Source organism: Heloderma suspectum, chromosome 12 (assembly GCF_057233095.1).
Source record: "Heloderma suspectum isolate Gila_16-S chromosome 12, 16-S_ref, whole genome shotgun sequence".
NCBI lineage: Eukaryota > Metazoa > Chordata > Lepidosauria > Squamata > Helodermatidae > Heloderma > Heloderma suspectum.
In genome coordinates this window covers 35,166,842-35,183,305 of record NC_139469.1, presented here as the reverse complement: position 1 = coordinate 35,183,305, position 16,464 = coordinate 35,166,842, and the positions used below count along the sequence as shown (strand labels likewise).

At 50.6% G+C, this 16,464-nt stretch overlaps 1 protein-coding gene across 2 annotated transcripts in view; it reads right to left on the bottom strand.

Annotated features, from left to right (window-relative positions):
• Positions 1 to 14,390, bottom strand: part of PRKCB (protein kinase C beta) — a 259,786-nt gene extending 245,396 nt beyond the window's left edge. For both annotated transcript variants that reach the window (XM_084819085.1, XM_084819084.1), the window contains exons 1-2: positions 13,977 to 14,390; positions 10,878 to 10,909 (exon numbers count right to left, since the gene is read on the bottom strand). In XM_084819085.1, the coding sequence (XP_084675211.1) occupies positions 10,878 to 10,909; positions 13,977 to 14,182 (238 nt within the window). In that variant the 5' untranslated portion in view covers positions 14,183 to 14,390. The remainder of the gene's footprint in view (positions 1 to 10,877; positions 10,910 to 13,976) is intronic.
• Between the last annotated feature and the right edge of the window lie 2,074 nt (positions 14,391 to 16,464).

Here is a 16,464-nt window from a genome sequence, read left to right as displayed (position 1 = left end):
TCGAAGAGTCCTTGGAGGCTTGGCGGCGCTCTTTTGGCAGCGCTCTCGCTTTGCGCCTGCTGGAAGGAACAGAGCAGCTGAGTAGAGCAGAGCAGAGCAAGCTGCTCCAGCTGGTCCAGGGACTGCAGAAGCAAGCAAGCTCCCAGAGAGCGAGCGACCAGGGGGAGCAAATAGGAGTTGGCCAGGGGAGTTGCAGTGGTAGAAGAGACAAAGGAGACAGAGGCTAAGAGTGGGACTCTGCTTTTAACCTCTACTGAGTAGAGGAGCAGGCGCAGGCTAGTCTAGAACAATCACAAAGCCAGATCCAAAAACGGAAAACAGGCTATGGAAGGACAAGACTCTCCAGTGGCGGTGACCTGCAGGGTGTGTGCCATGTTTGTTTTCTTGCCTAAGAACAACATGGCCTACACCTGCAACAAGTGCAAGTTGATCACGCTGCTGGAAGAAAAAGTAAGAGGACTGGAGCGGCAACTGTCGACCCTCCGGGGAATAAGAGAACACGAAGAGTGCTTGGACAGAATGGGGGAACTACAGCAGCAAAGGGAAGACCAGAAGCTTGAAGCGCAACAGCAAGCTGAGGCACAAGTGGGAAATGGTTTGAAGCCGAGAGCTTCGGCTATTGGGCGGTATAGAAATGAAATAAATAAATAAATGCTGAGGTGAAGAAAAATGGAGTAGAGGATACTCCTTGGAAAAGGGTGACAGTTAGGAGAAGAGGAACTAGATGCCACTCTGCACCAGTGGAAGCAGTGGAGCTGTGGAACCGATTCCAGGTACTTGCGGATAAGACTGGAGGGCAGCCTGCAAAGGAAGAATCACAGGGGAACCTGCATGAGAGTGAGCAAGAGGCTGAAGGTCAGTCAAACAGAGGCAATGAAACCCAGACCTACAAAAACAAGAAGAGAAGAGTGGTAGCAGTGGGAGACTCCTTGCTGCATGGGATCAAGACCCAGGTATGTTGCGAGAACCCGTGGACTCGCCAGGTATGTTGTCTCCCAGGAGGATGGATTAGAGACGTGACTGAAAGGTTGCCTGCACTCATAAAGCCCAATGACAGGTATCCCTTTCTTTTCATCCATGTGGGAACAAATGATACTGCCAAGCGGAGCTACAAAGAAATCACGTCAGACTTTGAAGCTTTGGGAAGGAAACTCAAGAACTTTGGGGCCCAGATAGTTTTCTCATCCATCCTTCCAGTAGTTAGAAGAGGGATAGAAAGGGAACGAAAAATACTCTGGGTGAATGACTGGCTACGAAGGTGGTGCCGATGCGAGAGATTTGGATTCTGGGACCACAGGCTATACTTCCTGGAAGATGGGCTGTTGGAAAGGGATGGGTTGCACCTCACAAAGGCTGGGAAGAATGTGTTTGGCCACAGCATGAAGAACTTCATCAGGAGGGCTTTAAACTGGATCCTACAGGGAAGGGAGATGTAGTTGGGGGTAACAATGGATGTAGGCGCATGCACTGCAATGGAGGGAACAGCTCTAATAGCACCCAATAATAGTCTTCAGACACATGAAGGAAGGAAGCCAGACTATGAAGCACATGGTCTTCGATGTCTATACACTAATGTCCAGCGTATAGGAAACAAACAGAACGAACTTGAACTCTTAATACAAGAGGGAAATTATGACTTGATAGGTACAACTGAGACTTGGTGGGATGACTCTCATGACTGGAATACAGCAATTGAAGGATATAACTTGTTCAAAAAGAACATGAGGAACAGAAAGGGAGGTGGGGTTGCACTGAATGTGAAAAATACATATATCTGCACAGAAATACAGGAGGAGGAGCTTGGTAGCCCCATCGAGAGCATCTGGATCAAAATAAATGGAGCAAAGAATAAAAGGAACCTGATGGTCGGAGTCTACTACTGGCCACCCAACCAAGGAGAAGACGAGGATGAAACTTTTGAAAAGCAAATAGCCAGTGTTTTAAGGAAGCATGATGCAGTAGTAATGGGGGACTTCAATTTCCCCGATATTTGTTGGGAGACAAATTCTGCAAAACATGGCCCCTCCAGGAAATTCCTGACTTGTGTGGCGGATAACTTCCTTCTACAGAAAGTAGACGAAGGAACTAGAGGATCGGCTATCCTTCACTTGATCCTAACCAACAGAGATGACTTAGTGGATAAAGTAGCAGTTACAGGAACTCTGGGGGAAAGTGACCATGTTGTACTTGAGTGCTTGAGTCTAAGGGAAGCAAAAGCCGAGTGTAGCCAAACGCGTACCCTGGATTTTAGGAAAGCTGATTTTAATAAACTCAGAACAATTATCAGTAAGGTCCCATGGCAAGAGACTCTAATGAGAAAAGGACTCCAAGATGGGTGGGAGCTTTTAAAAAAGGAAATTCTCAAGGCACAATTACAAAGAATTCCAACAAGAAGAAAAGGTGGAAGACAACAGAAGAAGCCAATGTGGCTTCACAAAAAGCTTAGAGATGACCTGAAAACAAAAAAGGACACATATAGGAAGTGGAAGGAAGGCCAAGTAACAAAGGAAGACTACAGGCAGGTAGCACAGAATTGCAGGGATGGCGTCAGGAAGGCTAAAGCTGAGAACGAGCTGAGGTTAGCGAGGGATGCTAAAAGCAACAAAAAGGCTTTCTTCAGCTACGTGCATAGTAAAAGACAGAGGAAAGAAATGGTTGTTCAGCTATTAAATAAGGATGGAAAAACGATAACAGAGGACAAAGAAAAGGCAGAGGTGCTCAATTCCTACTTTGGCTCAGTCTTCTCCCAAAAGAGGGTCTATGGCCCCCCTGGCAAAGGCGAAGTACAGGCTGAAGGGGCAGAATTGCAGCTTGAGATCGATAGGCATATGGTCAAGGAACACCTAATTACTTTGAATGCGTTCAAATCTCCAGGGCCAGATGAACTGCATCCTAGAGTCATAAAGGAACTGGCAGAAGAACTCTCAGAACCGCTGTCTATTCTCTTTGAGAAATCATGGAGGACGGGGGAAGTGTCAGATGACTGGAGGAGGGCTAATGTTGTCCCTATCTTCAAAAAGGGCAAAAAGGAGGAACCTGGGAACTACAGACCTGTCAGTCTGCCATCAATCCCTGGGAAAAATTCTGGAGCAGATTATAAAGCAATCCATCTGGAAGCACCTTGAAAACAATGCAGTGATGACTCGAAGCCAACATGGATTTGTCAAGAACAAGTCCTGCCAGACAAATCTGATCTCATTTTTTATCAAGTCACCTCCCTTGTGGACCACGGGAATGCTGTAGACATAATATACATCAACTTCAGCAAAGCTTTCGACACAGTGCCCCATGATATCCTGATGAGCAAACTAGCTCAAAGTGGGCTAGATGAAACAATGATCCGGTGGATCCACAGTTGGCTACAGAATTGGACTCAAAGAGGGCTTATCAATGGGACCTTCTCAAACTGGGGAGAGGTAACAAGCCGGGTGAAGAACGTAGGGAAAACCGTTAAACCATTCAGGTATGACCTAAATCATATCCCTTATGAATATACAGTGGAGGTGACGAATAGATTTAAGGGATTAGACCTGATAGACAGAGTGCCTGAGGAACTATGGACGGAGGTCCGTAACATTGTTCAGGAGGCAGCAACTCAATCCATCCCAAAGAAAAAGAAATGTAAGAAAGCCAAGTGGCTGTCTGATGAGGCTTTACAAGTAGCTCACGAAAGAAGGGAAGCGAAAAGCAAGGGAGAAAGGGGAAGATATATCCAACTGAATGCAGAGTTCCAAAGAATAGCAAGGAGAGACAAGAAGGCCTTCTTAAATGAACAATGCAAAGAAATTGAGGAAAACAATAGAATAGGAAAGACTAGAGATCTTTTCAAGAAAATCAGAGATCTCAAGGGAACGTTTTGTGCAAAGACGGGCATGATAAAGGACAAAGACGGCAGGGACGTAACAGAAGCAGATGAGAGTAAGAAGAGGTGGGAAGAATACACAGAAGAACTATACAGGAAAGATCTGAATGTCCCTGATAGGCATGATAGTGCGGTCACTGAACTTGAGCCGGACATCCTAGAGAGTGAAGTCAAGTGGGCCTTAGGAAGCATTACTAACAACAAAGTTGGTGGAGTTGACAGTATTCCAGCTGAGCTACTTAAAATCCTAAAAGATGATGCTGTTAAAGTGCTGCACTCAATATGCCAACACATTTGGAACACTCAACAGTAGCCACAAGACTGGAAAAGGTCAGTTTACATTCCAATTCCAAAGAAGGGCAATGCCAAAGAGTGTTCAAACTACCGTACAATTGCGCTCATTTCACATGCCAGCAAGGTGATGCTCAAAATCCTACAAGCTAGGCTTCAGCAGTATGTGAACCGAGAACTACTGGAAGTACAAGCTGGGTTTCGAAGAGGCAGAGGAACTAGAGATCAAATTGCCAACATTCGCTGGATCATGGAGAAAGCAAGAGAATTCCAGAGAAACGTCTATTTCTACTTCATTGACTACGCTAAAGCCTTTGATTGTGTGGATCACAACAAACTGTGGCAAATTCTTAAAGAGATGGGAGTACCAGACCACCTTACCTGTCTACTGAGAAACCTGTACGAGGGTCAAGAAGCAACAGTAAGAACCGGACATGGAACAACCAATTGGTTCAAAATTGGGAAAGGCGTACGACAAGGCTGCATATTGTCACCCTGCTTATTTAACTTATATGCAGAGTACATCATGACAAACGCTGGGTTGGATGAATCACAGGTCAGAATTAAGATTGCCGGGAGAATTATCAACAACCTCAGATACGCAGACGACACCACCTGATAGTAAGAAGCAGAGACATCACCTTGCCGACAAAGATCCGTCTAATCAAAGCTATGGTTTTCCCAGTAGTAATGCATGGCTGTGAGAGCTGGACTATAAGGAAGGCTGAGCGCCAAAGAATTGATGCTTTCGAACTGTGGTGCTGGAGAAGACTCTTACGAGTCCCCTGGACTGCAAGGAGGTCAAATCAGTCAATCCTAAAGGAAATCAACCCTGACTGCTCATTGGAAGGACAGATAATGAAACTGAAGCTCAAATATTTTGGCCACCTAATGCGAAGAGAAAACTCCCTGGAAAAGACCCTGATGCTGGGAAAGACTGAAGGCAAAAGGAGAAGGGGACGGCAGAGGATGAGATGGCTAGATAGCATCACTGATGCAACGAATATGAACTTGAGCACGCTCCGGGAGAGAGCGGAAGACAGGAAGGCCTGGCGTGCTATGGTCCATGGGGTCACGAAGAGTCGGACACGACTTAACGACAGAACAACAACAACGAACAACGAGTGGGGTACCGCAGGGCTCAGTCCCGGGCCCGGTGCTCTTCAACATTTTTATGAATGACTTGGAGGAGGAGGTGCAGGAATTGCTGATCAAATTTGCAGGTGACACAAAATTGGGAGGGATAGCTAATACTTTGGAAGACAGAAACAAAATTCGAAGTGATCTGGTTAGGCTGGAGCGCTGGGCAGAAAACAACAGAATGACATTTAATAGGGATAAATGCCAAGTTCTGCACCTAGGAAAAAGAAACCAAAGGTGCAGTTACAAGATGGGGGATACGTGGCTCAACAACACTACAAGTGAGAAGGATCTTGGAATTGTTGTCGATCACAAGCTGAATATGAGCCAACAATGGGATGTGGCTGCCAAAAAGGCAAATGCTCTTTTGGGCCGCATTAAGAGAAGCACAGCTTCCAAATCCCGGGAAGTACTAGTTCCCCTCTACTCAGCACTGGTTAAGCCTCATCTGGAGTACTGTGTCCAGTTCTGGGCACACTTTAAGAAGGATGCAGACAAACTGGAGAGGGTTCAGAGGAGGGCAACAAAGATGATCAGGGGACTGGAAACAAAGCCCTATGAAGAGAGACTGAAAGAACTGGGCATGTTTAGCCCTGAGAAGAGAAGACTGAGGGGAGATAGGGTTGCGGTGTTCAAGTACTTGAAAGGTTGTTACAGAGAGAAAGGCCAGGATCTCTTCTCGATCATCCCAGAGTGCAGGACATGGAATCATGGGCTCAAGTGACAGGAAGCCAGATTCCGGCTGAACATCGGGAAAACCTTCCTGACTGTTAGAGCAATATGACAATGGAACCAATTCCCAGGGAGGCGGTGGGCTCTCCCACGCTGGAGGCGTTCAAGACGAGGCTGGACAGCCATCTGTCAGGGATGCTCTGACTTGGATTCCTGCATTGAGCAGGGGGTTGGACGCGATGGCCTTGTAGGCCCCTTCCAACCCTACTATTCTATGATTCTATGAAATCGCAGCAAGAAGCCAGAAAAAACTATAATAATACATGCAGCAAGAAAGATGTTCTGCCTAGTCTGTTACTACTATATTAGCTTATAATCCTTTAAATGTGAAGTTCACATGAAAAAAAATGCATTGAAAGAACATGGGAGGAGGAATCATGGACCCATTCAGGCTAGGCCCCCCTGTGCCGTCACCCACAGTGGAAACACTTCCCTGCCATCTGTGCATCCAGACAGCTCCTCCACAAGAAGAGGGACTCTGCCCTGATCAGGGTCAGAGCACTATGCAAATACAGCAGCATGTGCACATCAGTATATGTGGGCAGTATGGTGTCCACTGTCTGAACATGTGGACAGCACAGATGCATTTTCTATGGCACACAGCAGGGTGGGGTTGGCCATGCTGCGTCTCCTGCATTCTTTCAATGCATGGGGAACATTGTGTGAATCATCCTAGTGTTACAAGGCACCACCGAAGACTGCTGTGAGGAAGAAGAGATTTCTTGGGAGAGGGGCATGATTCTCAGCAAGGTTTATAGACCTGTCAGGGGTCTATCAAGGGCCATTATCTGTGCCAGCTTAATAGAACCTCCATGCTTGGAGGCAGTTTGTCACTGAATATGAGGAGCTGGAAACAAACCAGCAGGGAAGGGCTGTTTGCTTCATGCCCTGCTTGAAAGCATCCCAGATATTGGACTAAATATGTACTTAAGTTGACAGTAAATAGATAAGAGGCATTCACAATACCGGGGGCCCAATCCTTCCCAGACTTGTGGCTCACATGTTACCTATGTTCTTAAGATTAAGTTGCAAAACAAAAAAGGTGAATTTCAAGACCCTTTGTTGTCATTACTTTTTTATACCATTATTATTAATTAGCAGTATTTCTATACCATTGCTCATTTGCAAAAATCCTGAAGAGTTTTACAAAAGAATACAATACAGACATACAATGGCACTGCATTAAAGTTTGATTAAAAGACAGCTCACAGCTGGAGAAAAGCTAAGCTAAAAATATATGTTTTCAATAAATGCCTAAAACACACCAGCACTTAGGCCTGATGTACCACAGAGGGGAGATCATTCCATAGGGTAGGCGCTACTTCAGAGAAGGCCCATCTCCGGGTCTCCACCAAAGGGAAATCTGTAGGCCACAGCATGGACAACAGGGCCTTCCCTGAAATTTGGAGTGGCCTAGGAGGTTGGTATAGGGGGAGACATTCCTTGAGGTAACCATAGCCATGTTATCAACCCAAGTCAAACAGGCATGCTTGAGGGTAGCAAAAATATGGGTGTCTTTGACATAGATGGATCGCCCAGCTCTATACGTATGACTGTTCCTGAAAATCAAAAATGAACAGGGCCAATGCATGTTCTGCTCCCACTGGCTCGCCAGGGTTCCATGCAAGTTGGGGACTTCCCCAGTGCGTCTAACCTGATATTGGAACTGGAGATGCTGAGGGTTAAACCTCAGCCCTTCTGCATCTAAGGCCTGTGCTCTGCCAGTTGCACCCAGGCCCACCCAGACTCTGTTGATTAGTAATTACTCAGCGCCAAACTTCACATAACGGGCAGGACGGAGGCATCGGATATGTCTTTAAATGTGGGGTTTCCCCATTCACGTAGAGGATGAACTTCAATTTTAGGAGTGAACAGGACACACAGGGAGGGATGCAGAGCCCCTCTCCCACCAATGGCTGGTTGACCTGCTACTCTGTGTTCTGCCTCCCCAATCCTAGGACTTCTCTCTCAGCTGGGCTCCAATAACAAATGTGAGTCTGGCTGGAAGGAAAGTGCCTGGGAGGAGGGTAGGTCACAGGTTAGGGGAGGTTTAGACCCCTCACCTGATCACCCCATTTGATTTTAAATCCTGCCTCCCCCACCTAGCACATTATACATGACTGGTGCAGTTCTGAATGTAAAGAGACAGGCCTGCCGCCGCCACCCCACACACACACACACCAGGTCAGGCCTACCGTGAGCCTCAGTGTGCACAGAACAGTGAGTTGGCCAGAGATGGAGCTGTGCTTGGGGAACAATCACGAGGGGTCAAAAAGAACAGTGGGGGAGAACAAAATGGGGCCTCTGCCTTCTACCCAAAGCTACTCACCACCAGGGTTCAACTGCTCATCTACTGGGATGGATCAAATCCATATAAAATCTGGGATGGGGGATGGAGGGAGAGAGATGTGAAACCAGAGGGAACCCAAAAACCACGGTGCAAAACTGAGATGCATCAAATGTAAAAAGGTACAGGAGGATGATCAAAGTTAACTCCTTTCACTTTAATAATAGGAGACATCACAAATCTGAGAGCACGTGACAAACCCTCAGCATTATCAAAAACCTGCCAGTTCTGCTATTAAAATTACAATAACTATTTTGTTTTTAAGCATCAACAGACCTCAGTGTAGAGAAATTCAATAAGCCTTTCGAGTCCTTAAGCCTCCTCCTCCCAGCATAGGCTGAATCCCTGGGTTGGCGTGGCGCAGGATGTCCCCATATGCCAGCCACTTAACACCCACATCCCTGCCGTTTCAGATTGGAGATAACAGCTGGGATTCCTCAGGGTAGGGAGGGGAGAATGGATGCCAAGCCTCCCCCCCCACCCCCCACCCCCAGAGGAACCCAAGGAGGCTCCGCGGTCTGAATGTGGAACCTCCACAGGCTGAATTTTCTGATCCCTGCCTTAAGGACTGCATGAGATAATGGGAAACATCCAGCTGTTTAGCCATAGAGCATCTTAAGCAAACTCAGTTTTGTACACCCATTCTATTAAGCAGTTTGGCTGCATTAATTTAGCTGCAGTAATAAAGTCTGGAGGCCATCAGTTTAAAAGCACTGTACAGCCCCTTAAACACCTGGAGAGGGGACAGTGGACACAAAACATTTTACTGTAAATGCCCCGTGATGTTTACTGTCTTATCTTCAAACATCATCTCCATTTTGTAGCTAAAATGATGTTTTCAAAGAATAAGATTAGATATGGAAAGCAAAATGTTGTGCAAGCTACAGATCCTGCATTCATGACTCTCTCCTTCAAAGGGATGCAGTGAAATGGCAGCAGCAACACCTGACAAGCTGTCACACTGATCAATCTGCCTCCATTGACCTGTGGCATCTTGTTCACTTCCTCCCCCGTGATCTTTTGCTGGATGAATAGTCTTTCCCCCCCTCTGTACACACCACTTCCTTACAGGTCTCATTGTGCTGGATCCACCACCAATCTGCAATTCCATATTTGCAAGCATTTACACAGAGTAGAATTCCCACCTCATTCTTAAACTTTCACTAGAAAAACTGGGGAAATCCACCCACTTCTATTTAATGTAAACCATTTATTTATTTCCAAAATGTATACCCTACAATTCAGCCAAACACCTTCCAAAGCCAGGTCACAACAAAATAATCAAATTATATTGGGGGGAAAGTGACAACAACAAAGCAGAAGCAGCATAAAACATGCATAAAATAAATTTACCATCCTGACTATGAGTACAACCAGGATTTGATTAAGATGAAGAGGGATGTGGCATTTGCAAAACCACAGTAACTGCAGCATGAATGTCTGTAACATGAAAAATTATTAAGGATTAAGCTTTATTGTATAGTCATAAAAATGCACACCTCATGTTTCTGGTTTTGTACTGCCAGGACATCCTGAATGCTAACACAAAACAATCAGAATTTACCATCAAACAAACCAGTTAAAAAAGTAGATCTTTCCAACACATGAAGACCATCAGTTTCTCTTTAAGACATGATTAACCTCCAGTTTGGACTCTTCAGAAACGAAAGGCGAATCACCCATTTCCTCTTGAAGAATTGATCAAATAAGAACACAAAACATTCAAAGCTACCCTCCCCCTTCAACCTGATTGACACTACGAAAAAGGAAGCCCAGCACTTGGACTGTCACATCAACATATCATCCACTTCCCCCTTCAGCCTCACCACCCACCCCCACATCCTGAGTGGTGTAGGCAGCCAGGCAGTCACCATGCAGAGGCTACAGAACTGGGGAGGGGGAGAGGGAAAGAGGGCTGGGGGAAAGCCTGGGCCTTGCTCAGTTGCTCCCCACTCCCCATGCAAGGGAACGCAAGAGGAACAAGCCCAGACGTCCTGCAGACCAGCTGAACGGGAAGTAGGGGGTGTTCGGCATTTACCCTGTTCTGGGGGCTAAATAAAGACATTCAAACAGGTTCTGTGGCTAAGCTGAAAAACCTGGGCCAGGTGTGGGTATAGCTGGTCCAAGGGTCTCCTTCTGGTAACAAATTAGTTTTTCAAGAGGAGGGTCTTTGTTTTTGCCACAACAAGACTACAGCTAGTTCCCTAATGAGAGAGGCAATAGAGGCACACACATCAAAAACGTAACTACACAGACACCCAACTTCGGGAAAGGACCTATGCTTAATTTCTAAAATGGGAGGAGCCTTCAGACCTGAACACACGCCCCTGCATCCAGACCCTTGGCTCCAGAACAGAAGGCAGGGCTGTTCTGACTTCACCTGTTCTAGGCTTGAGCCCTGGCCCTAGAAACAGATTCTGGGGATAAACCTATATCATGTCTAGGCTCAAAATTGGTCTTCTCAGGGACACTACATCCAACACACATACACTGAATTGAACTCACCTTGACACTGGAAACCTTGTTTTCCAAATCCCCTGCAAATGAGGAAGACACATACAGTTAAAGCATGCACACAAGGGGAAAACGCATGCTCACACACGTACGCGCACACATTCACTTTTCCACCACCAGGACCTGTGACACAGCCGCTGCAGCTCCAGGCATCCCAAACAGCAACTTCCCTCCCATAGGACCACCGCACTAGATTGCTGCCCAGACTAGATGGCTAAACTGTGCTTAGCAGAAGTCACCAAGCCCAGATGGGAGAAAAGACAGAAGGGGGGGGAGAAATAACTTGGGGTGCTGGGGGATTCTCACTGGAGTTTACATGCTCCCTGATGGATTAGGGCCTCCAGGTAATTTATTTATTTATTTATTACATTTATATCCCGCCTTTTTTCCTCATTTAAGGAGCCCAAGGCGGCATACATAATCTCTCCATTTTGTCCTCACAACAACAACCCTGTGAGGCGGGTTGGGCTGAGAGTCTGTGACTGGCCCAAAGTCACCCAGTGAGCTTCCATGGCTGAGTGGGGACTAGAACCCAGGTCTCCTGACTCCCAGTCCAGCACTCTAGCCACTACACCACTGGTAAGGTGCATGCTACAGAAAGGAATGCGCAGCAGGGCTCTAAAAGAAGAGCTGCTGGTGCTTATGTCTACCTGGAAGACAGGGATCCTTTGCTCCAGAACAGGATGGGTAGAAGGTAGATTGCAGCCCAGTCATGGCCTACTTGCCAGCTTCCAGTGGACACCCTAGTGCCTAAGAAGCTCTCTTCCACTGATCAAGCTATCTGTCCATCTAAGCCAGTACTGACCAGGTTCAGATGACCACAGGAGCAAAAGCATTGTGCATTGTGGGTTCTTCTCCCGCCCATGCCACATGCATGTCTGCGATTTGCATAATTACCCGCGATGCAGAGCGGGTTGCCCTGTTGTCTGTACCTGGCTCACGGCGTGGCGGCTTCTTACCCACACCACAACCCATGGCTTGCAGAAGGGGTTGTGGGGTGGGTGAGAAACCACCCCTGCCACGCCACACGCTGGGTTTGGACAACAGGGCAACCCGCACTGCATCATGGTAATTGTGCAAATCGCGGTGGTGTGTGCAGCACACACAGGGAAAGAGCCCATGATGGGTTCTTTCTCCCCTGTGATCGCCCACATGTGGCCACTGGCAGTCACTCTCCAGAGTCTCAGGTAGAGAGAGCTCTTTCCCAACATCACCTGCTCTTGCTGGATTTCCTGCAAAGAAAGGTAGACTAAGTGGACTTTGGTCTTATATCCAGCAGAGCACTTCTTAGTTCTTAAACCAAAACGCTCGCTCGGAATCATTATACGCAGCTTAGTTATGCCTTAACTGTTAAAAGACCCAGTTTATGCACTCTTGCTCTGCAAATTCACCACATATTGGTGGATCTAATTTAAAAAAGCAGTCTCTCTCTCTCTCTCTCTGATCCAAGATATGTGTATGGGGTGAGGGGGGATGGAATAAGGCATTCTGACATGCTCAAAGAATTGACATTCTCTGTGTTATTTTTACATACCCTGCCTCCAGTGACAACAAAATCTCTCTCCCTTTCCCTTCCTTCCCCCACTTCCCAAAGTGTGTCTTCCCCCAATGGTATCTGGGAAGTCACTTGGACTCCGTGCCCAAAGGTTGAGGTGGGCTGGAGATCCAGGTTACAGGCACCTTTGTCATCATTCTTGGCACTGATATGATGCCTTAGAGTTGTCAAAGTACTCACACACAAGATCGTAGAGTAACCCTCACAATCACCCTGTAAGGTAGGTCAGAACCATTACCTGCATATTGCAGGGGGTCTGAGGAGGACAGGCTTGTCTAAGGACACCTAGTCAATACATGGCAGAGGCAAGACCAGAGGGTACCATGATTAGAGAAGGGCAGACAGTGGGTGGGATTTACCCTGACCAGCTTCTTGCAGGTAACTGGAAATGCTCCCACAGGGTGCATGCAGGTGTAATGGAGGTTACGGGGTGGGGTGTAGCAGAATGGCAGGGGCTTACCCAGCAGGTAAATATTGGGGGAGGGGGCAAAGACACTTTATGGGAAGGGCCAGTGCAGTGGCGCATCTTTAGTGGTATGGATGGGGCAACGAAGGAAGCTAGGGGTCAGTTCTCAGTTGCAGCAGGTGCAGTGAACGGAAGAGCTCTCCGCTGGGACTCTGACCGTGGGGCAGGGTTTCGTTTCATGTGTTACACTTCGATACCCTTCCACAGCCAAAGCTCTCCGGACAGTTCACAAAGATGAGTGCGTCTGCACTGAAAGGCTGGTGTGGCTGGGAGCTTGCCTGGCCGGAGGCAGAGGGAAGTTCTGGGGTCGACCCTTGGCCGGGGACATGCCAGCAACCAAGATGGGAGCCCCAGAGATCCTTCGCCCAGTCAGGAGGAAGAGCCTCCGCTAGCTGGCCTCCATGCAGTTGGAGGGGGCTGACCTCTGAGGGCGGGGGGCGCACATGCAGGAGGGCACGGGGGTGGAGAGCACGCATCTGGAGCACGTCGGAAGGGGCCCTGGGCATCCCCGGGCAGCGGGCGGGCGGGGGAGGCGGTCTCCGTTGCCAGGCGGCGTGCCAGGCGGGCAGAGCGCGGCGCGGCGCGCCTCTCCTGCGCCCCGGGGAAGAGCTCGCGCGGGCAGCGGGCCAGGAGAGGCTCGCCGGCGCGAAGGGGAGGCGGCGCCCCGGGCGCGAGGGTGGCACGGCTTGGCGGCGAGGGGCGCGGGCCGCCTGCGGGCTGGCGCGGGCACAGGCTCCCCGGGGCGCGCACGCGGAGGGCGCCTCCGGCACGGCGGGGCGGCGGCGCGTCCGGCGGGGCGCGGGGGCTTCAGAGCAGGGGGGCCAGAGCGGCACGCTGGGACGGGCGCGGGAGCCCCCGCCCCCCACGCCGGCGGCCCAAGGAGGCATCCGGGAGGGGGCCGCGAGGGGGCCCGAGCGGGGCGTGCGGCGGCGGTCTGCCGCAGCGAGCGGAGCCGGGGGCACGGGGCTGCCCGCTGCCGGGCGCCGGCCCGGAGACGCCGCACCCGAATCCCGAGGCGAGGGCAGCGCCTGGGGGGAGCGGCGCGCGGCCCCCGCCCGGGGCGCCTCACCAGATGAAGTCGGTGCAGTGGCTGCAGAAGGTGGGCTGCTTGAAGAAGCGGGCGGTGAACTTGTGGTTCTTGACCTCGTGCACGTTCTTCTGGCGGAGGGCGCCTTTGCGGGCGAAGCGGACGGGGCCCTCCTCGCCCTCCAGCTCGGCGGCAGGAGCGGCGGCGGGAGGCGGCGCCGCAGCGGCCGCCGCCGCTGGATCGGCCATGGTCCCTCCGGCAGCCCAGCCCGACGCCGCTGGAGGAAGCGGGGAGGGCGGCGATGCTCCCGCCGCTGCCGCTGCCGCTGCGCCTGCTGGTGCTGGGGCTGCGGCGCGCGACACCTCTGGCCGCAGCTGGGCAGAGGCGGCGCGGAGCCCCCGCGCGCCCCGCCCCTCCTCGGCATGCCGGCCACGCCCCCGCGCGCCCGCCAGGCTCCGCCCCGGGGCCCGGGCCACGCCCCCTGCTCCAGCCGCATCCCCCCCGCTGCGTCTTTCAGGTCGTCTTCCGGGCGCGCGGGCGCGGGCGCGGGCGCGTGCGGGGCAAGGCGAATGAGCGCCGGAGGCTTCCGAGTGCCCCTCCGTCGCCACGCGTAGGCAGCAAGTGTGTGGATGACGGGCTTTGAGCCCCGGGGTCTGTCCCTCTTAGGAGCGAGCTGTTTGTTCGCGGGACTCGTATCGTGCCCTTCAGACGATTTCCCTCACTAGAAACAAACCCATCAACATTAGGACGAAACCAGTTTAAAACGAAGACATAAAAAGCAGTGCAAGCCAAAAGAGCCGCAGAGAAGAAAGCAGAGATCGAGCCAGTGCAAAGCAAGCAACACACAAGTGATCCGCAGAGGAGAAAATGGGTCAGGTTAAAACGGGGGAGGAGGTTGTCAAGGTTTTCACCTGGGGCAGGAATCACATCAGAGGAGGCACCAGGCGAGGCTTCCTCGAAAGAGCGTTCCACAGCCAGGGAGCCACCGCCCAGAAGGCCTTGCCCCTGGTAGCCACCCACTGCTGCCCAGATGCTGTGACGGGCCTCTGCTGAAGGCCATCAGGTTCAGGCAGACACATGGAGACAACCTGTCCTGCAGGGGCCCGGCCGGATCCCAAGCTGTGAGGAGCTTTAAAGATCAAAACGCAGCCAGAGGCGCAGGTCTGGAGCTTCTCACTTTATTCAGGCCATGGCATGCCAGCCTCCCCCAACCTGGCACCCTCCAGATGTGCAGGATCGCAACTCCCATCACTCAGTCCAACACATCTGGAGGTCACCAGGTCGGGGAGGCTGGCATAAGTAGTAATCAAGTAGACGGAGTTTGCAGCACTCCACTGCATCATCTTAGACATTTTCTGTATGCCTGGGATTAAACTGGGAGGACGATTAGGGGGCTTGCAGACTTGATCAGCTTGCTGGTGAACACAATCTAAACCATAATGAGGACCTTCTCAAGCACAATACAACCACAACCCAATCCCAATATACATCATTGTATTTATTCTCAGTGTTTTAAAATATGCTAAGTAAGAATATGCAATGGCGAACTTTCTCTCTCTCTCTCAAAGGCAGGTGTAAAGAAGCACATTGGGCTATATCAGTCAGCCTGGGCACTGCCAGCCCACACAAATATCAGCTATGGAGAGAGCGTTGGAGGGGTCCAGAGGTCCCTGATGCCCGATGCCCATTCAGGGTGGATGTGGACCACCACAGCTGCTTCTTACGGTTATCATGTGGGAGGCTGCTTGACAGGTTTCCAGTGTAAAACCCAGTTCCTTCCTTCCACACTCCTATGCAGCTGCACTGAAGCATCCCACTCTGAACAGAAGCAATTTCATTGGCATGAGGCATGCAGCAGGCACTCCGACGCTGTGTTTCCCTTTGTCTTTTCCTTCACACTTTCAGTACAGCTGCATCGAAGTGTCGAAGGACCAGGTTTCAGTCTGGCATTTGTCACTGTTTGTTCTGCCCTCCGCGTTTCTGTTATTTTCATCCTGGTCTCACGAGTCATTTCTGGGCTGTGGAACCCGACGGGAAGCCTTGCTGGCCAAGGCCAGGTGCTCCTCTCCATCCATGGCCATGCTGGCCAAACACGTGTGAGCAGGAGCCTTGCAGCGCCAAAGCCCACAAGCAGGGCGCACAACGAGGAGCCACCGCACGCCAAGAGGGCGACCGCAAGGGGGATGAATAAGCACAGACATTGCCATCGGCGGGGGGGGGGGGCTGAAGCAGGAGCGCTGGCAGGGCATGCAGGTGGCCCCGCTCCTCTGCCCTCTCAAACACCTGGACAGCCAGCGGCAGGGCCTCGGCGCTCCGGCTGCTGCCCATCGCTCTCTGCATGTCTGCCTTTCCCCTCCACAGCCACTCTCCCGTCCAACCTGTTTCATGCAGGCTGCACCAGTGACAAGGATGTGTTCCTCCAACCCACTTGCCCCAGGCAGGCCCCCGTGCCCTGTCAGTCTTGGCCTGTGGCGGCTGTGCGACAGACGATCATCTCCCTAGCTTGAAGCCACACAGGACAATACACTTG